The sequence below is a fragment of the Molossus molossus genome, unplaced genomic scaffold (genome assembly GCF_014108415.1).
Source record: "Molossus molossus isolate mMolMol1 unplaced genomic scaffold, mMolMol1.p scaffold_m16_p_6, whole genome shotgun sequence".
Lineage (NCBI taxonomy): Eukaryota > Metazoa > Chordata > Mammalia > Chiroptera > Molossidae > Molossus > Molossus molossus.
This window is the reverse complement of record NW_023425399.1, coordinates 53,931,994-53,956,546: the sequence shown is the minus strand read 5'-3', so window position 1 is coordinate 53,956,546 and position 24,553 is coordinate 53,931,994. Positions and strand designations below refer to the sequence as shown.

General features: G+C 40.1%; 1 protein-coding gene across 13 annotated transcripts in view; it reads left to right on the top strand.

The window, feature by feature from the left end:
- Nucleotides 1-24,553, top strand: part of EEFSEC (eukaryotic elongation factor, selenocysteine-tRNA specific) — a 450,913-nt gene that overhangs the window by 156,548 nt on the left and 269,812 nt on the right. For all 13 annotated transcript variants that reach the window (XM_036246063.1, XM_036246068.1, XM_036246075.1 and 10 more), the window contains one exon: nucleotides 22,363-22,459. In XM_036246063.1, the coding sequence (XP_036101956.1) occupies nucleotides 22,363-22,459 (97 nt within the window). The remainder of the gene's footprint in view (nucleotides 1-22,362; nucleotides 22,460-24,553) is intronic.

The following is a 24,553-nucleotide window of genomic DNA, read 5'->3' as shown; positions in this document are numbered from 1 at the left end:
ACAAGGTATGTGCTTCCACTTTTTTTATATCTTCCTCTGTTTCTTTTTTCAATGACCTGTAGTTTTCTGCAAATAGGTCCTTTATTTCTGTGGTTAAGTTTATTCCTAAATATCTTAATATTTTTGCTCTAATGGTAAATGGGATTGTTTTCTTAGTTTCTGTTTCTGTGAGTTCATCATTGATGTATAAGAATGCCATTGATTTCTCGACATTAATTTTGTATCCTGCTACTTTGCTGAATTCATTTATTAAGTCTAGTAAATTTTTGATGGAGTCTTTAGGGTTTTCTATGTATAGTATCATGTCATCTACGAATACTGACAGTTTCACTTCCTTTTTTTCCAATTTGGATCCCTTTTATTTTTTCTTCCTCTCTGATTGCTGTGGCTAAGACTTTCAGTACTATAATAAATAAGAGTGGCAAAAGTGGGCATCCTTGTCTTGTTCCTGTTCTTAAGAGAAATGGTTTAAGTTTTTGCCCATTGAGTATGATGTTGGCTGTAGGTCTTTCATATATGACCTTTATTATGTCGAGATATGATTCCTCTATTTTCACATCGCTGAGTGGTTTGATCAGAAATGGATGCTGGATTTTGTCGAAGGTTTTTTGGCATCTATTGATATGATCATGTGGTTTTTATTCTTCATTTTATTTATGTGGTGTATCACATTTATTGATTTGCGAATATTGTACCAGCCTTTAATCCCTGGGATGAATCCCACTTTTTTTTGATGTATTACTGGATTTGATTTGGTAGTATTTTGTTGGGGATTTTGGCGACTATGTTCATCAGGGATATTGGTATTTAGTTTTCTTTCTTTGTAATGTCTTTTTCTGGTTTTGGAATTAGAATTATGCTGGCTTCATAAAACGTCTTTGGAAGTCTACCTTCTTCATGAATTTTTTGAAATAGTTTGAGCAGAATGGGTGTGTGTTCTTCTTTAAATGTTCGGTAACATTCCCCTGTGAAGCCATTCGGGCCTAGCCTTTTGTTTGCAGGGAGTGTCTTGATTACATCTTCAATTTTCTTAGTTGTTATTGGTCTGTTCAAATTTTCTATGTCTTCCTGGTTCAGTTTTGGGAGACTATGTGTTTCTAGAAATTTGTCCATTTGGCTTAGATTGTCAAATTTGTTGCCATGTTGTTCATAGTAGTTGTTAAATATCTTTTGTATTTCTGTGGTGTCAGTTGTTACTTCTCCTCTTTCATTTCTGATTTTGTGTATTTGTGTTCTCTCTTTGTTTCTTGGTGAGTCTAGCTAAGGGTCCATCAATCTTGTTTATCTTTTCGAAAACCAGCTCTTTGTTTCATTGATCCTTTGAATTGTTTTTTTGGTCTCTATGTCATTTATTTCTGCTCTGGTCTTTAGTATTTCCTTCCTTCTACTTGCTCTGGGGTTTTCTTTTCTTTTTTTGCTTTCTAGTTCTTGAAGTTGTGAGGTTAGATAGTCTATTAGAGATTTTCTTGTTTCTTGAGGTAGGCCTGTAGTGCTATAAACTTCCCTCTCAGAACTGCTTTCACTGCATCCCATTGATTTTGTGTTGGTTTCCAGAACGTTTTTAATTTCTTCCTTGATCTCCTCGGTAACTCATTTGTTGTTTGATATCATGCTATTTAGCTTCCATGTGTTCAAATGTCTTTGCATGTTTTTGTTGCAATTGATTTCTTGTTTCATGCCATTGTGATCTGAGAAGATGCTTGATATGATTTCAATCTTCTTGAACTTGTAGAAACAGTCTGTGTCCTAACGTACGGACTGTGTTTGATAATGTCCCATGTGCACTTGGGAAGAATGTGAATTCTGTACTTTTGGGGTGTAATTCTCTGTAGATATCTATTAAATCCATTTGGTCTAGTGCTTCATATAGAGTCTTTGTTTCCTTGCTAATTTTTTGTTTAGAAGATCTATCCAGTGATATCAGCGGTATTGAAGTTCCCTGGTATGATTATATTGCTATCGATTTCTCCTTTGAAGTCTTTCAGAAGAATTTTAACATATTTTGGTGCTCCTATATTGGGACATATATGTTATATCTTCCTGTTGGATAGATCCTTTCAATGTTATATAGTGGCCTTCTTTGTCTTTAGTTATGGTCTTCATTTTGAAATCTATTTTATCAGATATGAGTATTGCTACCCCAGCTTTTTTTTCTTTTGTTTTTGCTTAGAAGATTTTTTTCCATCCCTTCACTTTCAACCTATGTGAGTCCTTTGTTGCGAGGTGGGGTTCTTGTAAACATCATATAGATGAGTCATGTTTTGTCATCCAATCAGTTACTCATTGTCTTTTTATTGTAGCGTTCAATCCATTTACATTTAAGGTGATTATTGATATATACTTACTTATTCCCATTTTTGTTTAGTGTGGTTCTATTTTTCTTTCTATTTTTCCTGTTAATTACAGCAGTCCTTTTAACATTTTTTTTTTTTTTTTTTTTTGCAGTGTTGGTTTGGTGCTAATGTTTTTCCTTAGCCTTATTTTTGTCTGGGAAGTTCATTATTTGACCTTGTATTTTGAATGATAGCCTTGCTGGGTAGAGTAGTCTTGGATTCACATCCTTGTTTTTCATGACCTTGATTACCTCATGCCATTTCTGTCTGGCCTGTAGTGTTTCTGTTGAGAAGTCAGCTGAAAGCCTTATGGGGTTTCCTTTGTAGGTATCCTGTTGCTTACCTCTTGCTACCTTTAGGATTCTCTCATTGTCTGTAGTTTTGGCATTTTAATTACTATGTGTCTTGGTGTGGGCCTGTTTGGGTTCCTCTTACTTGGGGCTCTCTGTGCTTCTTGAACTTGAATGCCTTCTTCCTTCACCAAATTAGGGAAGTTTTCTGTCACTATTTCTTCAAATATATTCTCTAACCTTTGCTCATTTTCTTCTTCTTGGGGACTCTTGTGACGCAAATGTTACTATGTTTTCAATTGTCCCACAGTTCTCTTAAGCTGTCTTCCTGTTTTTTAATTTTTTTTCTTTTGGTTTTCTGATTTGTTGATTTTTTTCTACCCTATCTTCTAAGTCACTGAGCCGTTTCTCAGCTTCCTCTATTGTGCTATTTAGACCTTCCAATGTATTTTTATTTCTGATATGTCATTCTTCATTTCTTCTTGTTCGTTTTTACTTTTCAACTGGTTGATTTTCATCATTTGTATGGCTTTACTCATGGTGCTCATGTCCTTACACATGCTTTTGAGCTTCCTCAAGATCATGGCTCTGAATTCTATTTCTGTTTACTTTCTTAACTGCACCTCATTTATCTCATCTTTGGTAGAGGTCTCTTGTTCTTTAATTTGATTTTTGTTTCTGTGTTTCACCATTTTGGCTATCACAGTGTGTTTTCGAGCCTTCCAAATTTTCCCTGTGGGTGTTGGTGTTCTGCTGTTTGTGGCTCCCTCTCCTGGGTTTGGATGAGCCAGGGAGGACCCAGGTTAAATACCATTGTCAAGTCTTACTTTCCTGGTTAGAGTTGTTAGCCCAGGAATGGTATAGTTATTCTGTAGGTTTTGCCTGGAGGCCCTCAGTAGTGGTTACCTGAAGAGCCTTGGCTTCTCAGTTGTATGAAAAACTCCCTCAGGTGCTCAGCGTAAGGGGATTTTCCGAGAGTGGGGCAGAAGCTGGTTGTTAAGGGGCCTCAATTTGCATTTCATTGGCCACCGGGTGGGGTTTAATTCCTGAGTGAGGGGCCACTGCCTCTCTCTAGAGCCCTGGGAAGGAGTAAGATGACCACAGTCCTATGTGACTGCAACTCAGTAAAAGCTTTGAGTGCCCTCCAAAATTCGAAGTATCCCCACACAGTTTCAGTCCCGTTTCTCCTCCGTCTGCTGGAGGCCAAGGTAAGTGGCTGTGACTATTTTAGCCTCTGTCTTGGTTCTGTGCTATGGAGCCGCTTGGGAGTTTAACCTCAGGGTGCTGCTCACAGCTAAGGCCGCTTCCACCGTGGCCTCCCAGTCTCCCCTCTCGAGTCTCCGCAAGCCTACCAGGATTGAGTCAGTTTCCCTGGTTATGTGCTCCTCCAAGGTGCTTTTCTGTTTTTTTCCTGACGATTTGTCTGTATTTTTGTTGTAATTCCAGTTCGGTCCTGGGAGACGGTCTGGGTAGCTTCCATTTAATCCGCCACCATTTTGCTCGGGCTTTGCGTTGTTTAATTTTTAACAAAAACAAAACAAAAAACATATATGAAGAAGCAGGAAAATATGGTCCAATCAATGTAAAAGATTAATGAATAGAAACTGTCTTTGAAAAATACCTGATGGCAGATATACTAGACAAATACTTTAAACAACCCTCTTTTTTTTATCCTCACCTGAGGACATTTTTCCATTTTTTGTTCAGGAACAGTGGGAGGGAGAGAGAGGAACAAAGAGAGAGAGAGAAACATCGATGTGAAAGGAACACATCGAGTGGCTGCCACCCGCACAACCGACCAGGGCCGGGGACAAACTGCAACCGAGGTACGTGCCCTTAGCGGGGACCGAACCCGGGTCTCTCAGGACCGCAGGCCGACGCTTTAACCGCTGAACCAAACCGACGAGGGCTAAACAACCCTCTTAAAGACATTCCAAGAACTAAAGGCAAATGTTCAAAAGTCAAGAATACAATGTATGTACAAAGTAGAAATGTCAATAAAGAAAGAGAAAATGTAAAAAATAAAAATAAACGCTGGAGCTGAAATGTATACTCATTGAAATAAAATCTTACTGGAGGCATTCAAAGGCAGTATTGAGTAGGCAGAAGAAAGAATTGGGAATTTAAAGTGATGCAGCCACCATAGATAACAGTAGGGAGGATCTTCCAAAAATTAAAAATAGAATTACCATGCAGCAATTTCACTTCTAGTTATTTTCCCAAAAGAATTGAAAGCAGGATCCTGAAGAGATATGTGTACACCTATGTTTATAGCAGCATTATTCACAGTAGCCAAGAAGTGGAAGTAGTACAGGTGTCCATTGATCTATGAATAAGTAAAATGTGGTGTTAGTTAGTCTTAAAAGTGAAGGAAATTCTGACACATGCTACAACATGCATGAACCTAGAAGACATTTAGCTGAGTAAAGTAAGATAGTCCTAAGAAAACAAATACTGTGTGATTCTACTTACATGAGATATTTAGAATAGTGAAAATGATGGAGAAAGCAGAGTTGTGGTTGCTAGGAACTGAGGGGTGGGAAGATGGGGAGTTATTTAACAGGTATGAAATTTCAGTTTTAAAAGATGAAAAGAGCTATGGAGATGGATGGTGGTGATGGCTGCACACAGTTTAAATGTATTTAATAATTGAACTGTATACTTAAATGTGGTTAAGGTGGTAAATATTGTTACATGTATTTTGCCACTATAAAAATTTTGAAAAAATAATGCATGGAGTTGTTTGAGGAAATTAATTAATTCTTTTCTAGTTATCCTTAAATCTCTTGTTATGTTCAGAAAAATGTCTTAACTTGAGCTATTGTGTCTTCAGCTTTTCTCTGACTTTTTAATCAGTCTCAGAGCCTTCAGCAGGGAATAATATTATCTAGCTAGAAGTTAAGAACTTTCTTTTGTATTCTTTGTGTTTATTTTTTTTTAGCTACAGTAGTAGGTTGGTTGGAGGGCACTGGGATTTGTTAATTAAAAGTACCTTACAGCAGAGAATCATAAAAACCCACACATTCATACCTTGAACATAATATTTTAACTTAAAACATATACATGCATATTTACTTAATAATATCAAAATATAATTGTTATAGGGTGCTATGTTCTCAGCCTTGTGCCTCCCCTTCTACATGTTGGCAGTGGGACCAGGGTCAACTGGGGCATCTTGGCTTTGTAAGCAGTTTTGCATTCTGGAATCAAGCCTATCTCCTTTTCCTGCTGTTCTGTTGAGGCATGTAATGATTTTTGCATCATCTATAATACCAATTTTATACAAATAGTTATAGAACTCATAACTATATGTTATCATTAACTCATTTGGTCTGAATTCAGTAAAGTAAGCTATATCTGTATTTTCTTCTTGATCAAATTTGTGTTTTTAAAAGCTCTTGGGTTGTTTTGCTAATGATAAAAAGTTTGTGAGTTCCAGTTGTAACTTCTTAGGCAGCTGCTGTCATAATTTTGGCTTTTTCTATCCATGTGCAGCTTGTTTTTTTCCTCCTATTGTTTACTCTAGATAGCATCTTATAAGTGAGAATAGTGTTTTAGCGGTGTTCTCCAGGTGGACTTCCTGGAGAAAGCCTCCATAAATGACTTGAATTCTGCTGTGAACTTTTGAGCAGCAGATAGGTTCTCTTTGCTTTGGTACTTGCCACCGGAACTCTGTGACTTTGTTCCATTGGTCACTCGCTTGAAATGTTCTGAGCAGTCCATCCTTTATTCCAGTATGAGCTCACTGTAACTGAGTTTTTTTTCTACATTTTTACAACGTTCTCTGAAGTCTTTCATGCTTTTCTTATGCACACCTAATTTAACACCAGTTTTTAAAGAGATTTGCCTTTATCACATCTTTCTAGAGAATTTAACATAATTTTTATAGAAATAGCTATTTTCACAGTGTTTCATGATACAAGGTTAAAGTAACGCTTATAATTTGCATTACCAAGTTTATGGCATGTCTCTTCTTGTTCAGCTTAAAAGTCAAATGGTGAAGACAAAGTGCTAGATGTACTAGACTCTCGAGTGTGGCCTACGAGCCTGAAGCCGCCTGTCCAGTGTGGGCAGTGTACCAGGCTTCAGGCATGAGTTTTACAACCATGTCCTTGAAGTGGCTGGTGGTCAGTGGGCTTCTACTATACTTTTTATTTGTAGCCAGTAATACTGATTTTCTATGTAGGGAGTAATAGAAAACTGTTTTTCAATAAATGTATTTAAGAATGTAAATTGTTTAAACAACAATAACAAACCTGAGAAAGTAATAGGTTAGGTGGTGATTAGATTTGACAAGCCTGTGAAGAGGGTGAGAGACCAATGAATCAATCATGTGTAGGTAACACTGAAATAGATGCAAAAGGACACAGAGCAGAGCTATCACAAAGGTTTGTCTTCCCTTCCCTATCCTGGTAGATCGGTGGCACTGGACTCTATCTTTTGTTCTTCTGTTTTGTAAGACCAGTGAGGACATATGACACAGAGTAGTTGTTGTCCCTGGTGAAGGGTAGTGGAAGTCATCCTTGGGATGTCCTGTATAGTGGGAAAGACAGAGCTCTGGAACAAGGTTTTGAAGACCAAAGAGAAGAACTCTGGGCTCCTTGCTTTGGCCATTTATTTCACATACGATGTTTTAACAGTCATTTAACCTCTCTGTACCTCAGCGTCACCATATCTAAAAATGACAGTTTTTTTTTTTTTTTTCTTTTTTTTTTTTCCTCACCCGAGGACATTTTTCCATTTTTTGTTCAGATGGAGCGGGAGGGAGAGAGAGGAACAGAGAGAGAGAAACATCGATGTGAAGGGACACATCGAGTGGCTGCCACCCGCACGACCAATCAGGGCCGGGGACAAACTGCAACCAAGGTACGTGCCCTTAGCGGGAACCGAACCCGGGTCTCTCGGGACCGCAGGCCAACGCTCTAACCGCTGAGCCAAACCGGCCAGGGCGTAAAAATGACAGTTTTTAAAAAAAAAATTTATTTATTTATTTTTTTTGTTACAGATGTTTCTCCCTTTTTACTACATAGGCACCCCCCTCCCCACCCCACCCCATCCCGGCCCCGGCCCTGGCTCTGTTGTACATGTCCATTGGTCACGCACACATGCATATAAGTTCTGTGGTTCATCTCTTCCCACCCCCCCAGCCCCTCTTCTGAGGGATATCAGTCTGCGCCCTACTTCCACGTCACTGGGTCTACCGTATTCCTCAGACTGTTATGTTCATTATATTCTGTATATAAGTGAGATCATGCGGTATTTGTCTTTCTCTGCTTGGCTTATTTCACTTAGGATAATACTTTCCAGGTCCCTCCAGGTCGTCTCAAAGGATAAGACATCTTTCTTTCTTACAGCTGCATAGTACTCCATTGTGTATATGTACCACTGCTTTTTTATCCATTCGTCTACTTGGGCTGTTTCCAGATCTTAGCTACTGTAAATAGTGCTGCTATGAACATGGGGGTACATATATTCTTCCTGATTGGTGTTTCAGGCTTCTTAGGGTATATTCCTAGAAGTGGGATCACTGGGTCAAATGGAAGTTCAATTTTTAATTTTTTGAGGTAACACCATATTGTTTTCCATAGTGGCTGCACCAGTCTACATTCCCACCAGCAGTGTACTAGAGTCCCCTTTTCTCCACACTCTCGCCAACACTTGTTGTTTGGTGATTTGTTGATGGCGGCCATTCTGACAGGTGTGAGGTGATACCTCATTGTTGTTTTAATTTGCATCTCTCTGATGATTAGTGATGTTGAGCATTTCTTCATATGTCTCTTGGCCATTTGTGTGTCCTATTTGGAGAGATGTCTATTCAGTTCCTCTGCCCATTTTTCAATTGGGTTCTTTGTCTTCCTTTTGTTGAGTTGTATGAGCACTCTATATATATTGGAAATTAACCCCTTATCTGATATATCATATGGGCAATGATTTTCTCCCATACAGTGGGTTGCCTTTCCATTTTGATAATTGTTTCTTTTGCTGTGCAGAAGCTTTTGAGTTTGATGTAGTCCCATGTGTTCATTTTTTCCTTTGTTTCTGTTGCCTTAGGTGATGTATCAGTGAAAATTCTGCTGTGTATGATGTCTGAAATTTTGTTGCCTACATTTTCTTCTATAATTTTTATGGATTCATGGGTCTCATTGACGTCTTTTATCCATTTTGAGTTTATTCTTGTGTATGGTGTAAGTTGATGGTCTAGTTTTATTTTTTTGCATGTCGCTGTCCAATTTTCCCAACACCATTTGTTAAAGAGGCTGTCTTTACTCCACTGTATGCTCTTGCCACCTTTGTCAAATATTAATTGAGCATATTGCCTTGGGTCTATTTCTGGTTTTTCAGTTCTGTTCCACTGGTCTATATGCCTGTTCTTGTGCCAGTACCAGTCTGTTTTTTTTTTTTTTTTTTTTTTTTTTATCCTCACCCGAGGATATTTTTCCTTTTTTGTACAGATAGAGTGGGAGGGAGAGAGAGGGAGAGAGAGAGAAACATCGACGTGAAGGGACACATCGAGTGGCTGCCACCCGCACGACCAACCAGGGCCGGGGACAAACTGCAACCGAAGTACGTGCCCTTAGCGGGAACCGAACCCGGGTCTCTCCGGACCGCAGACCGACGCTCTAACCGCTGAGCCAAACTGGTCAGGGCCAGTCTGTTTTGATTACAGTCGCTTTGTAGTATAACCTGATATCTGGTATTGTGATCCCACCTACTTTGTCCTTTTTTTTCAAGATTGCTGTGGCTATTCGGAGACTTTTTTCGTTCCATATGAACTTTTGAAGTATTTTTTCTAGTTCTGTGAAATATGTCGTTGGTATTTTGATGGGGATTCCATTGAGGCTATGGATTGCTTTGGGTAGTATGGATATTTTAATGATGTTAATTCTTCCAATCCATGAACAAGGTTATGTGCTTCCACTTTTTTATATCTTTCTCTATTTCTTTTTTCAATGTCCTGTAGTTTTCTGCCAATAGGTCCTTTATTTCTTTGGTTAAGTTTATTTCTAGGTATCTTAATTTTTTTGCCACGATCGTAAATGGGATTTTTTTTTCAGTTTCTGTTTCTGTGAGTTCATCATTGGTGTTTAAGAATGCCGTCAATTTCTTGACGTTAATTTTGTATCCTGCTACAAGTAGATTTTTGATGGACTCTTTAGGGTTTTCTGTGTATAACATCATGTATTCTGCAAATAAGGACAGTTTCACTTGCTCCTTTCCAATTTCAATTCCTTTTATTTTTTTCCTCATGTCTGATTGCTGTAGCCAAGACTTCCAGTACTATGTTAAATAAGAGTGGCGAAAGTGGACATCCCTTTCTTGTTACCGTTCTTAATGGAAATGTTTTTAGTTTCTGCCCATTGAATATGATCTTGGCTGTAGGTCTTTCATATATGGCCTTTATTATTTTCGAGATATGATCCCTCTATTCCCACATTGCTGAGCGTTTTTATCAAAAATGGATGCTGGATTTTGTCGAATGCTTTTTCAGCATCTATTAATATGATCATGTGGTTTTTATTCTCATTTTGGTTATGTGGTGTATCACATTTATTGATTTGCGAATATTGTACCAGCCTTGCATCCCTGGAATTAATCCTACTTGGTCATGGTGAATAATTTTTTTGATGTATTGCTGGATCCGATTTGCTAGTATTTTGTTCAGGATTTTGGCGTCTATGTTCATCAGGGATATTGGCCTGTAATTTTCTTTCTTTGTAGTGTCTTTTTCTGGTTTTGGAATTAGGATTATGCTGGCCTCATAGAACGTCTTTGGAAGTCTTCCTTCTTGAATTTTTTAAATAGTTTGTGGAGAATGGGTGTTAGTTCTTTTTTGAATGTTTGGTAAAACTCCCCCGTGAAGCCTTCTGGCCTGGGCTATTGTTTGCTGGGAGAGTCTTCATTACCTCTTCAATTTTCTTAGTTGTTATTGGTCTGTTCAAGTTTTCTATCTCTTCCGGGTCCAGTTTTGGGAGACTGTGTGTTTCTAGAAATTTGTCCATTTCGCTTAGATTGTCGAATGTGTTGCTGTATAATTGTTCATAATATTTGTTAACAATCCTTTGAATTTCTGTGGTGTCAGTCATTATTTCTGCTCTTTTATTTCTGATTTTGTGTATTTGTATTCTCTCTCTTTGTTTCTTGGTGAGTCTAGCTAAGGGTCCATCAATCTTGTATATCTTTTCAAAGAACCAGCCCTTCGTTTCATTGATACTTTGAATTGTTTTTTTGGTCTCTATGTCATTTATTTCTATTCTGACCTTTACTATTTCCTTCCTTCTACTTGCTCTGGGGTTTTCTTTTCTTTTTTTGCTTTCTAGTTCTTGAAGTTGTGAGGTTAGATAGTCTATTTGAAATTCTTCTTGCTTCTTGTGGTCGGCCTGTAGTGCTATGAACTTCCCTCTCACAACTGCTTTTGCGGCATCCCATGGATTTTGTCTTGTTGTTTGTTCATTTTCATTGGTTTCCAGGGAGTTTATAATTTCTTCCTTGATCTCCTCTGTAACTCGTTCACTGTCCAGTAACAGGCTATTTAGTCTTCATATTTTGAAAGTCTTTGCATCTTCTTGTTGCAGTTGATTTCTAGTTGCATGCCATTTTGATCTGAGAGGATGCTTCATATGATTTTAATCTTCTTGAACTTGTAGAGACTTAGTTTGTGCCCTAACATGTTGTCTGTCTTTGAGAATGTCCCTTGTGCACTTGAGAAGAATATGAATTCTGCAGTTTTGGGGTGTAATTCTCTGTAGATATCTATGACATCCATCTGATCTAGTGCTTCATTTAGAATCTATGTTTCCTTGTTAATTTTTTTTTCTAGATGATCTATCCAGTGATGTCAGCAGGGTGTTGATGTCCCCTGCTATGATTGTGTTGGTGTTGATTTCTCCTTTGAAGTCCTCCAGATGATTTTTAATATATGTTGTTGCTTGTATATTGGTTGCATATATGTTTACCAGGGTTATATTTTCTGTTGGATAGATCCTTTCCATATTATGTAGTGATGTTCTTTGCCTCTAAAATGGCCTTCAGTTTGAAATCTATTTTTATCAGATATGCATATTGCTATCCCAGCTGTTTTATTTTATTTTTTCTGTTTGCTTGAAAGATTTTTTTCCATCCCTTCACTTTCAACCTATTTGGTTCTTTTGTTGTGAGGTGTGTCTTCTGTAAACAGCATATATGTGATTCATGGTTTCTTATCCAGTAAATACTCTGTGTTTTTTTTTTTATCAGAGCATTCAAATCATTCACATTTAAGGTGATAATTGATATGTACTTTTTTATTGCCATTTTTGTTTAGTGTGGTTGTATTTTTCTTCCTATTTCTTCTAGTAATTTCAGCAGTCCTTTTAGCATATATTGCAGTATTGCAGTGATGGTTTCATGTTAATATATTCACTTAGTTTTTTTTTTTTGTCTGGGAAGTTCATTATTTGACCTTCTACTTTGAATGATAGCCTTGCTGGATAGAGTAGTCTCAGATTCACATCTTTGTTTTTCATGTCCTTGATTACTTCATGCCATTCTCTTCGGACCTTTAGTGTTTCTATTGAGAAGTCAGCTGAGAGCCTTATGGGATTTTCTTTGTAGGTAACCTGTTGCTTATCTCTCGGTGCCTTTAGGATTCTCTTTTTGTCTTTAATTTTTGGAATTTTAATTATTGTGTGTCTTGTTGTGGGCATGTTTGAGTTCTTCCTAGTTGGGGCTCTCCGTGCTTCTTGAACTTGAATTTCTTCTTCCTTCACCAAGTTAGGAAAGTTTTCTGTCATTATTTATTGAAATATATTCTCTAACCCTTTCCCATTTTCTTCCTCTTTGGTGGCTTGTATGATGTAAGTGTTATTATGATTCCAGTTGTCCCACAGTTCTCGTAAGCTGTCTTCCTATTTTTAATTTTTTTTTTCCTTTTGGTTTTCTGATTGGTTTATATTTTTTTCTACCCTATCTTCTAATTCACCGATCTGGTCCTTAGCTTCCTCTACTCTTTTTGTTAGTCCTTCCAATGTATTCTTTTTTTTGTTTTTTTTATCCTCACCTGAGGATATTTTTCCATTTTTTTGTACAGATAGAGTGGGAGGGAGAGAGAGGAAGAGAGAGAGAGAGAGAGAGAGAGAGAGACATCGATGTGAAGGGACACATCGAGTGGCTGCCACCCGCACGTCCAACCAGGGCCGGGGACAAACTGCAACCGAAGTACGTGCCCTTAGCGGGAACTGAACCCGGGTCTCTCCAGACCGCAGGCCGACGCTCTAACCGCTGAGCCAAACCGGCCAGGGCCCAATGTATTCTTTTTTTTTTTAATCCTCATCTGAGGACATTTTTCCATTTTTTGTACAGACAGAGTGGGAGGGAGAGAGAGGAAGAGAGAGAGAGGGAAACATCGATGTGAAAGGGACACATCGAGTGGCTGCCACCCGCACGACCAACCAGGGCCGGGGACAAACTGCAACCGAGGTACATGCCCTTAGCGGGAACCGAACCCGGGCCTCTCCGGACCGCAGGCGGATGCTCTAACTGCTGAGCCAAACCGGCCATGGCCCAATGTATTCTTTAGTTCTTCTACATCATTCTTCATTTCCACTTGTTTGGTGTTCAATGTTTCTATATCTTTACTCATGGTGCTAATGTCTTTACTCATGGTGTTGAGCTTCCTCAAGATAATGGCTCTGAACTCTACCTCTGATAATTTGCTTAGCTCCATTTCATTTATCTCATCTTCGATAGAGTTCTCTTGTTCTTTCATTTGGGATTTGTTTCTTTGTTTCACTATTTTGGCTATCTCAGTGGGTTCTGGAGCCTGCCAAATTTTTCCTGTGGCTGTTGGTGTTCTGCTGTTTGTGATTCCCTGTACTGGGTTTGTATGAGCCTGGGTGGGCCCACGTTACACACCACTGTCACGTCTTCCTTTCCTGGGTAGATATGCAAGCCCAGGAAAGGTTCATTTATCCTGTAGATTTTTGCTGGAGGCTAGTAGTCTCAGTCACTCAGTGCCTTGGAATGTAGCCCTGGTGTTCTGCATAAGAAAATTTCCAGAGGGTGAGATAGATACTGGTTGTTAATGAGCCTCAGTTTTCATTTCTTTGCCTCACCTGGGAAAGGCTGAATCTCTGAGAGGGTGGTTCCTGCTTTTCCCCACGGCTCTGGGAAGGAGCACACTGGCCACCGTCCTTTGTGGCCACAACTCAGCAAAAACTCTGAGTGCCCTCCAAATCCCGGGTGTCCCCGCAGAGTTCCAGCCCAGTCTGTCCTCCGTCTGCTGTAGCCCCAGGTGAGTGGCCATGGCTATTTTAGCACTCTGTCTGTGCTGTGGTGCGGGCCTTGGTATTTATTCCTCAAGGGCGCTACTCACAGCTAAGACTGCTGCTGTACATGGGCTCCCAGCCTGCCACCCTCTCGCACCTTAGCAGATCCTACCAGTGTTTTTGATTATATGGTCCTGTCCTGCTACTTTTCTGTTGCTTTTTTCTGATGATTTGTCTTTATTTTAGTTGTAATCCCCGTTTGGTCCTGGGAGATTGTGTGTGTAGTTTCCATTCACTCTACCTTCCATTTCACATTCTCTACTCCTATCTTGTGTGCAGCTGGGTCGCTTGGGCCTCTCTGGTACCCCTGCACCTTGTAGGTCCTGCTGGTAACTGGATCACAAGGTTCCTTTGGGGACCTGGCTCTATGTCTATGTTAAGGGCTGCTGAGTCTCACAGGCATTTCTGGTTTTTCAGTACCCTGCAGGTTCCATGGGTAACTGGATCACACAGTCCCTCCTGAGTCACAGAGGCCTCTTTGGTGTCCCCGCACCCTGCAGGTACCATTGGTAGGCAGCTGGATCACACCACTCCCTCTCAGGCTCTGGCTTTTCACCGCTCTTGTGGGGTACTGGGTTACAGAGGTCTCTCTGGCGCTCTCGCACCCTGTAGGTCCTCAGGGAGCCCTGCTGGATGGCACCAGTCCTTCTCGGGCTCTAGCTTTCCACAGCTCTTGTGATCTGCTGGGTCGCACAGGCTTCCCTGGTGCCCCAGCACCCCGCAGTACCTACGAGCAGCTGAATTAGAGCAGTACCTCTCTGGCTCTGGCTTCCCACTGCTCTTTTGAGCTGCTGGACTGCACAGTCCTCTCTGGAGCCCCAGATCCTGCAGGTGGTTGCTGGGGAATGCTGCTGCCCCATGGGGCTCAACTCCTGCTCCGCCTATGCTGTAGTTTATGGGCATGGGTCTCAGCTGCTTCTCTGTACTTTTGTTGCCTCTGGATGGATGTCTTGCAAACATTTTAATGTAAGTTTTTTTTCCTTTTTAATTGAGATATAATTCAGATACCATAAATTTTATTTGTTTAATATGTACAGAATTACACAACCATCACCATTATCTAATTTCTGAACCCCTGTATCCATTAAGCAATTGCTTCCTATGCTCCTTGCCTCCTCAGTCCTGGGAATCACAAATCTGTTTTATGTCACAGTGGATTTGTGTATTCTGGATATTTCATATTAATGGAATCACATAATATGTGTCCTTTTGTATCTATTTTTTTTTCACTTAGCATTGATGGCTATTAGGGCTGTTTCCACATTTTAGCCTTTGTGTTGCTCTAACATATGTGTATATATATTTGTTTGAGTACTTATTTTCTATTCTATCAGTTATACACTTAAGAAATAGCTGGGTCTTATGGTAATTCTGTATTTTGAAGCTTTATTATTTATTTTGGATAGAGAATTTCTGGTTGCCTTTTTTTTTTTTTTAACTTTTAGCACTTTGAATATGTTATCCCATTACTGTCTGGCTGCTATGGCTATGGCTTCTGTTGAACATTCAGCTCTTAATCTCTGTGACAATTCCAAAGTGGTGTTGTAAGGTTTTAATGAAAGTTCATGGTATATGCTTGGTTGAGACAAGTGAGTTGTTATTATTACATTTGCTGTCATCAACACAAAATTCTTTATGAATGGCAGATAACTCAGGATATCAAATTGTGTACATACTATAACCAAAATATGAAAAAAATAATTTCTTGGCAGTCTGTTGAAAAGCAAAAGTTCGAAGAAAGCATACCACAATGATGGGTTTATGGGTTTTATATTTTCCCTTTTCTATTTTTTATATCAGTGGAAAAGATAAATATATCTCTTTTTAAAGAAAAAGGATTTCTCAGGGATGGTCCTGGGAGGAATGGCCTTCAGTAGACTGGGTGCATCTCTAGGGACTTTGGATCACCAGAATTTCCTGAGTCTCTGCAGGAGGCTGTCAGGTATATATTGGTCTTCTTTAAGGGGTCTTTAATTCAGAGGTCTAGAGGACAGAGTTCACTGCTCCCTCCTCATGGAGGGTTTTGAAAGTGGAAGTTAAAACCCAGGAACATGAGTGGAAAGTGGCAGTGGAGCAACACCGACCATCTTCCAGGACCAAACTGAAATTACAACTTAAATAAAGACAGACCATCTGGAAAAATAAACTGAAAAGCAGCTGAAGAGAACCCATACAACTAGGGACAGAAAGAGGATGCAAATTGAGTCTGGTAGGAACTGCAAAGTTGTGTGAGGCTGGGCTGGGAACCCACAGAAAGCAGTGGAGACTTGTACTAGCTGAGTGCATTTCCTGCTGAGAAGGGGGGGGGGGGGCGGTTAAAAAGCACCAAACCAGATACAGTCACTCACTTTGGGCTCCAGCAGAGAATGGACAGACTGGACTGGACCTGTGTGGAGAGAGTCCGGGGCTCCTGGCTCAGGAGAGAGCTACAGGGGAGGACACTGGGAGTTTTGTGCTGAATTACTCCCTTACAGGACAGTAGCCATCTTACTCAGAGTGCCCCTTCCCAGTGCCCCGGGAAGAAGCATCAGCCCTTCCTGCAGGAATTTAATACCACTGGGCTAGTCCAGAGAAATGCAAATTGTGGCTTATTAACATTGAGTCTGATAGCAAGCAAGTGCCCCACATCCTGTTACATCTGAGGGATTTTTTATTCATCTGAGAACTACAAATTAAGGCTCATCAAGTAACTGAAACTAATAGCCTCCTAACAAAAAGCTAGAGGATAACCGAACCTTCCCTTGGCTTGTAAATCTACCCAGGAAAGTAAGACTTGGCAGTGGTGTTTAATGTAGGTCCTCCCACACTCATCCAAAGTCAGGAGAGGGCTCCACAACCAGTGGAACACTAACACCAACAGGGAAAATTTGCCAGGCTCCAAAACCCACTGAGACAGCCTAAATAGTGAAACAGAAAAACAAATATCAAATGTCAAAACCAAGATAATTCTTCAGGAGAAGAAATAAATACATAGAATTAAGCAAGATATCAGAGGGAAAGTTCAGAGTAGTAATCATTAGGAAGCTCAACAGCATGAAAAAGATATAGAAGCATTGACCATCAACCAATTGGAAATGAAGAAGGACATAGCAGAAATAAAGAACACAATGGAAGGAATATAACCAGCAGAGTAGAGGAAGCTGAGGACCGGATCAGTGAATTAGACGAGAGGGTAGAAAAAAATCATCCAATAAAAAAACAATTAAAAAACAGGAAGACAACCTAAGAGAACTGTGGAACAACATGAATTGTAACAACATCAGCATCATAGGAGTGCCTAATGAAGAAGAAGGTGAGCTAGGGTTAGAGAATATATTTGAAGAGATATTCCTTGACTTGGTGAAGGAAAAAGGCATACAAGTTCAATAAGCACATAGAGCCCCAAGTAAGAAGAACCCAAAGAGGCCCACACCAAGATGTGTAGTAATTAAAATGCCAAAAATTAAAGACAAGGAGAGCATCCTAAAGGCAGCAAGAGATAAGCAACCCCATAAGGCTATATCTGCTGACGTCTCATCAGAAACACTACAGGCCAGAAGGGAATGGCATGAAGTAATCAAGGTCATGAAAAACAAAGATCTGAATCCAAGACTACTCTATCCAGCAAGCCTATCATTCAAAACAGAAGGTGAAATAAAGAGCTTTCCAGACAAAAAAAGGTTAAGGGAATATATTAGCACCAAACCAGCACTGCAAGAAATGTTAAAAGGACTGCTGTAATTAGTTGAAGAAATAGGAAGAAAAATAGAACAATAACCAAAAATGGCAATAAATAAGTACATATCAGTAATCACCTTAAATGTAAATGTATTGAACTCTCCAGTCAAGAGACACAGAGTAGCTGATTGGATAAGAAAGAATGACTCATATATGTTTTTTACAAGAGACCCACCTCACGGCAAAAGACTCACATAGGTTGAAAGTGAAGGGATGGAAAAAAATCTATAAGCAAATGAAAGGGAAGAAAAGCTGGGGTAGCAATACTCATATATAATAAAATAGACTTCAAAATGAAGGCCATAACTAGAGACAAAGAAGGCCATTACATAATATTGAAAGGATCTGTCCAACAGGAGGCTATAACCTTGGTGAACAAATATGCACCCAACATAGGAGCACCAAAATACATCAACAAACTTCTGGATGACTTTAAAGGAGAAATCAACAGCAATGCAATCATATCAAGGGACTTTGACACCCTGCTGACATCCCTGGATAGATCCTCTAGACAAAAAGTTAACAAGGAGCCCTGGCCGGTTTGGCTCAGCGGTTAGAGCGTCGACCTGCGGTCCGGAGAGACCCGGGTTTGGTTCCCGCTAAGGGCACGTACTTCGGTTGCAGTTTGTCCCCGGCCCTGGTTGGTCGTGCGGGTGGCAGCCACTCGATGTGTCCCTTCACGTCGATGTTTCTCTCTCTCTCTCCCTTCCTCTCTCCCTCCCACTCTATCTGTACAAAAAAATGGAAAAATATCCTTGGGTGAGGATAAAAAAAAAAAAAAAAGAAAAAAAAATTAACAAGGAAACAGAGACTCTAGATGATACACTAGATCAAATGGATTTAATAGATATCTACAGAGAATTACACCCCAAAATTGCAGAATTCACAATATTCTCAAGTGCACATGGGACATTCTCAAAGATAGACCACATGTTAAGACACAAACTAAGTCTATGTAAGTTCAAGAAGATTGAATTTATATCAAGCATTTTCTCAGATCACAATGGCATGAAACTAGAAATCAATTACATAAAAACACACAAAAGCCTTCAAACACATGGAAGCTAAACAGCATGTTAATAAACACTGAATGGGTTACCAAGGAGATAAAGAAAGACATTAAAAAATTCCTGGAAACCAATGAAAGTGAACACACAACAACACAAAATCTATGGGACACAGTGAAGCAGCCCTGAGAGGAGCATTCATAGCACTACAGGCCTATCTCAAGAAATTGGACAAATTTCTAATTGACTTTCTAACCTTACAGCTAAAGAACTAGAAAGTAAACAAAAAGTAAAACCCAGAGTGAGCAGAAGGAAAGAAATACTAAAGGTCAGAGCAGAAATAATGACATAGAAACTATAAAAACAATTTAAAATATCAAGGAAACCAAGAGAGCTGGTTCTTTGAAAAACTAAACAAGATTGATGGACATTTAGCCAGATTCACCGAGAAACAAAAAGAGAGTACCCAGATAAACAAAATCACATACAAAAGAGGGGAAGTAACAACTGACACCACAGCAATACAGAGGATCATTAAAAACTACTATGGACAATTATACACCAACTAATTGGACAATCTAGGAAAAATGGACACATTTCTAGAAACACACAGTCTTTCAAAACTGAACCGGGAAGAAATAGAGAACTTAAACAGACCAATAACAACTATGAAAATTGAAGATTTAATCAAGAAACTCTCAGCAAACAAAAGCCCAGGCATGGATGACTTCACTGGGGAATTTTACCATATATTCAGTGCAGATCTAGCACTCATTTTGAAACTATTCCAAAAAAAATCCAGGAAGAAGGAAGACTCCCAAACTCATTTTATGAGTCCAGCATAATTTAATATCTAAAACCAGATAAAGATACTACAAAGAAAGAAAACTATAGGCCAAATATCTATGATGAACAGATGCCAAAATACTTAATAAAATATTAGCAAATCACATCAAGCTGGTACTGTATTTGCAAATCAATAAATGTGGTACACCACGTACACAAAATGAAAGATAAAAACCATATGATCATATCAATAGATGCTGAAAAAGCATTTGACAAAATTCAGCACCCATTTTTGATAATAACACTCAGCAGTGTGGGAATAGAGGGGTCATATCTTGACATAATCAAAGCCATATATGACCCTGGCCAGATTGGCTCAGTGGTTAGAGCATCGGCCCATGGACCAGAGAGACCCGGGTTCGGTTCCTGCTAAGGGCACATACCTCAGTTGCAGTTTGTGCCTGTCCCTGGTTGGGGTCATGAGGGTGGCAACTACTTGGTGTGTCTCTCTCACATCAATTGTTTCTCTCTCTCTCTCCTTCTCCCTCTCTTTCTGAAGATAAATGCAAAACTGTGCTCAGGTGAGGATAAAAAACTCAACTAAAATAAAAGCCATAAATGAAAAACCTACAGTCAACATAATACTTAATGGATAAAACTAAAAGCATTTCCCTTAAGAACGGGAAAAAGACAGGGATGCCCACTTTCACCACTCTTATTTAACATAGTACTGGAAGTATTTGCCACAGCAGTTAGACAAGAAGGAAAAATAAATGAGATTCAAATTGGAGAGGAGGAAGTGAAACTGTCACTATTTGCAGATGGCATGATATTGTACATAGACAACCCTAAGGACTCCATCAAAAATCTATTACAACTAATAAATTTGGCATAGTAGCAGGATATAAAATTAACATCAAGAAACTGATGGCATTCTTATATACCAATAATGAACTCACAGAAAGAGAAACCTGAAAAACAATCCCATTTACCATTGCATAAAAAACCAAGATACCTAGGAATAAATGTAACCAAAGAAGTAAAGGACCTGTTCTCAGAAAACTGCAGGACATTGAAAAAGGAAATATAGGAAGATACAAAAAAGTAAAAGCACATACCTTGTTCATGGATTGGAAGAATTAACATCATTAAAATGTCCATACTACCCAAAGCAATCTATACATTCAATGCAATCCTTATTAAAATAACAACAACTTATTTCACAGAACTAGAACAAATACTTTAAAAGTTTATATGGAACCAATAAAGACCCCAAATAGCCACAGCGGTCTTGAAAAGGAAGTAGTAGATTTCACAATACCAGATATCAGGTTATACTACAAGGCCATAGTAATCCAAACAGCCTGGTACTGGCACAAGAACAGGCATATAGATCAGTGGAACAGAACAGAGAACACAGAAATTAACCCAAGTCATTATACTCAATTAATATTTGACAAAGGTGGCAAGAGCATACAGTGGAGTCAAGACAGCTCCTTTAATAAATGGTGTTGGAAAAATTAGACAGTTACATGCAAAAAAGTGAAGCTAGACCACCAACTTACACCATATGGAAGAATAACCTCAAAACACATAAAAGACTTAAATGTGACTCGTCAGTCCATAAAAATCCTAGAAGAAAATGTAAGCAACAAAATTTCAGACATCACATGCAGCATAATTTTCACTGATATAATGCTTAATGCAAGAGAAACAAAGGAAAAACTTAATGAATGAGACCATTAAATTAAAAAGATTCTGCACATAAAAAGAAACAAGCCTCAAAATGAAAGGGAGCCCACTATATGGGAGAGCATAATTGCCAATGATACATCAGTTAATGGACTAATTTCCAGAATATATAGATTACTCACACAACTCAACAAATGGAAGACAAAGAACACAATTAAAAAATGGGCAGAAGACTGATTGTGCAACTGGCCAAGAGATATCACTAATCATCAGAGATGTAAATTAAAACGACTTTGAGGTATCATCTCACACCTGCCAGAATGGCTGCCATCAACAAATCATCAAACATCAAGTGCTGGTGAGGGTGTGGAGAAAAGGGGACTCTAGTACACTGATGGTGGGAATGCAGACTGGTGCAGCCACTATGGAAAACAATATGGTGTTTCCTCAAAAAATTAAAGATTGATTTGCCACTTGACCCAGTGGTCCCACTTCTTGAAATATATCCTAAGAAGCCTGAAACACTCGTAAGAAAGAATAGATGTACCCCTATGTTTATAGCAACACTATTTACAATTGCTAAGGTTGGGAAACAGCCCAAGTGTCCATTAATAGATGAGTGGGTAAGAAAACTGTGGTACATATACACAATGGGACATTATACAGCTGTAAGAAAGATTTCATCTTTGAGATGACATGGAACGACCTGGAGAGTATTATACTAAGTGAAACAAGCCAATCAGAGAAAGACAAATGTCACATAATGTCAATTATTTGTGGAATATAATGAGCAAAATAAGCTGGTGATCAAAATAGACCCAGAGACATAGTGGTAGTGTGTAGACTGAGAAACCTCAGGGGTAAGGGAAGAGATAACCATATGCATAACCAATGGAACTAGACAACAGTACTAGAAGGGTGGATGTGGGGGCCGGAGGAGGGTGTTAATGGGAGTAAAAGGAGAAATTTTTGCAACAAAAAAATGAATAAAATACAAATAACTCAGAAACACCCTTTAAATTGTATTGTTCAATATAAGGCATTTCCCTTTGTGGCCTCCCATTTACTTATCTGCCCAGTGGAGTATGGTGGTACTCTCTTTTTAGGTGCTTCTGAAAGGAGGAAAGGAGAGAATACCCATAGTGCTTGCTGGTCTGCCAGGTGCTTCACAATGTTTTCTGTGTCCATGCTGATATTCTTTCTGACTATGATGGAACTTATTTTTCTGTTCCAGGTTTCGAGGTGCACCAATTATACCTGTGGCGGCCAAACCTGGTGGCCCAGAGGCCCCTGAAACAGAAGCTCCACAGGGCATCTCAGAGCTCATTGAGGTACTGACAGTTTGAATCCAGCTTTATCTCTGGCCCCAGTTCTTCTTAGGCAGGTTCCTTTGTGTCTTGCTCAACATGAAAGAGACAGAGAGAAGCAGCCCCTGCAACAGGATTCTGTGGTGGTTCCTTTAAACTTTCCCATACATACCTTAATGTAATCTTCCTCACCTCCCTTAGAATGCTAATCCCAAACAGAACTGAAGGCCTTTCCCTTTCTAAGCCTTTTTCCTTTTTCTTGTCAAACACCTCCACACAGACAATGCAGATCCTATCAGTCTGGAACTCTGGGGCCATGTCACCTGTTCCAGGCCTTCAGATTGTACCAGCTCCTCCAGTGTTTCTCACCTGGGCTAGGGACTAGTGAGCCAGGGGAAAGGAGATGGGCCCAGCAGCAGGCGCAGTGCAGCTTAGGTTCTGTGGCCTCTACCAAAGTACTGAAGGCTTTATCTTCTGAAACCATGGGCCCGAGGCGCATGCTGTTCCTCCAGGCTGGATAGTAGTATACAGACGGAGGGAGGGCAGGCAGCCATCCATGCAGTGCCTAGGTCAGCCAGCAGGCAGGGTGGAGGTGGAGGGCGTGGTGGTGATGCTTCTATAGAAATGGCAGTGAGACTGGGGACTGTAGTGTCCCTCTGCTGAGCACTTAGGACAGCTCAGAGGGTTGGAGTTGTGAGGTACATTGACTCTAGGGTAGGTTGCAGTGCTGGCCCAACCACCTGCTCTCACTCTCTGCTCTCTCTTGCCTCAGTTCTTATACTTACAAAACAGAGAAGATAACAGCACTACTTCCTTTGTCATGTTCTTGTGATGGATAAACACGTTAATATGTTTAATATGCTTGGAACAGTGCTATATCAGTTTACTGTGATGGAGAGATATGATTATCACATACCAGGCACTGTACTATGTTTTTTACATACAAGATCATTAACGTTCACAGTGACCCTGGGAGGCTTAAATATTTATCCCCATTTTGCCTATAAAGCTTCTGAGATTCAGACAGGTTAAATAACTTCCCAAGGTTTTACAGCGAATATGTGGTGGAGCTGGGATTCAAACCCAGGTTGGTTGTGGGGGAGGATTTGGATTCACAGAGCTAAGATCAGATGTGACTATGTACTATCCCACTGTTTCTGTGATTACACAGTGTTGATCTTGCTGGGTAAGGCTTTTGTTACTTTTTCACCAGCTCCAGAGAAAACTCCTCTAGGAGCTTGGTTCAGTTGTTTGTTAAAGCAAAATCCACAAAAATACTGCTATAAAAGATGTTTGTGTATTCCTTTAAGAAGCCTCTGCACTGCAGCGTGCAGGGTCAACAGAGAGACCAGTACGACCCAGCAGGGACTGTGCATCCAGTTACCCATGGGCCTGTGGGTTGCTGAAGCACCAGAGAGGACTGTGTGACCCAGCAGGGACAGTGCGATCTAGTTACCCGTGGGACCTGCGGGGTGCTGAAACACCAGAGAGGCCTGTGCGACCCAGCAGGGACTGTGCGATCTAGTTACCTGCAGGTCCTGTGGGGTGCTGAAGCACCAGAGAGGCCTGTGTGACCCAGCAGGGACTGTGACATCCTGTTACCCTCGGGAAATGTGGGGTGCTGAAGCACCAGAGAGGCCTGTGCAACCCAGCAAGGACTGTGCAATCCAGTTACAAGTTGGACCTGCAGGGTGCGGGAGCACCCGAGAGGCTTGTGTGACCCAGCTGCGCACAAGATAGGAGTAGAGAATGTGAAAATAGAGGCGGAGTGAATGGGAGCTACACAGATGATCTCCCAAGACCAAATGGTAACTACAACTAAAATAAAGACAAATCCTCGGGAAACAGCAACAGAAAAGCAGCAGGACAGGACCATATAACCCGAGACACTGGTAGGATTTGTGGAGGTGAGAGAGGGTGGCAGGCTGTGAGCCCATGGACAGCAGCAGTCTTAGCGGTGATCAGCGCCCTTGGGGAATAAAGACCAAGCACGCTCCAAAGCTCAGAGAGGCAGGACAGAGCAGTAAAATAGCCACAGCAACTCGCCAGGGGGCTATGGCAGAGGGAGGGCAGACTGGGCTGGAACTGTGCGGGGACACCCAGGATTTGGAGGGCACT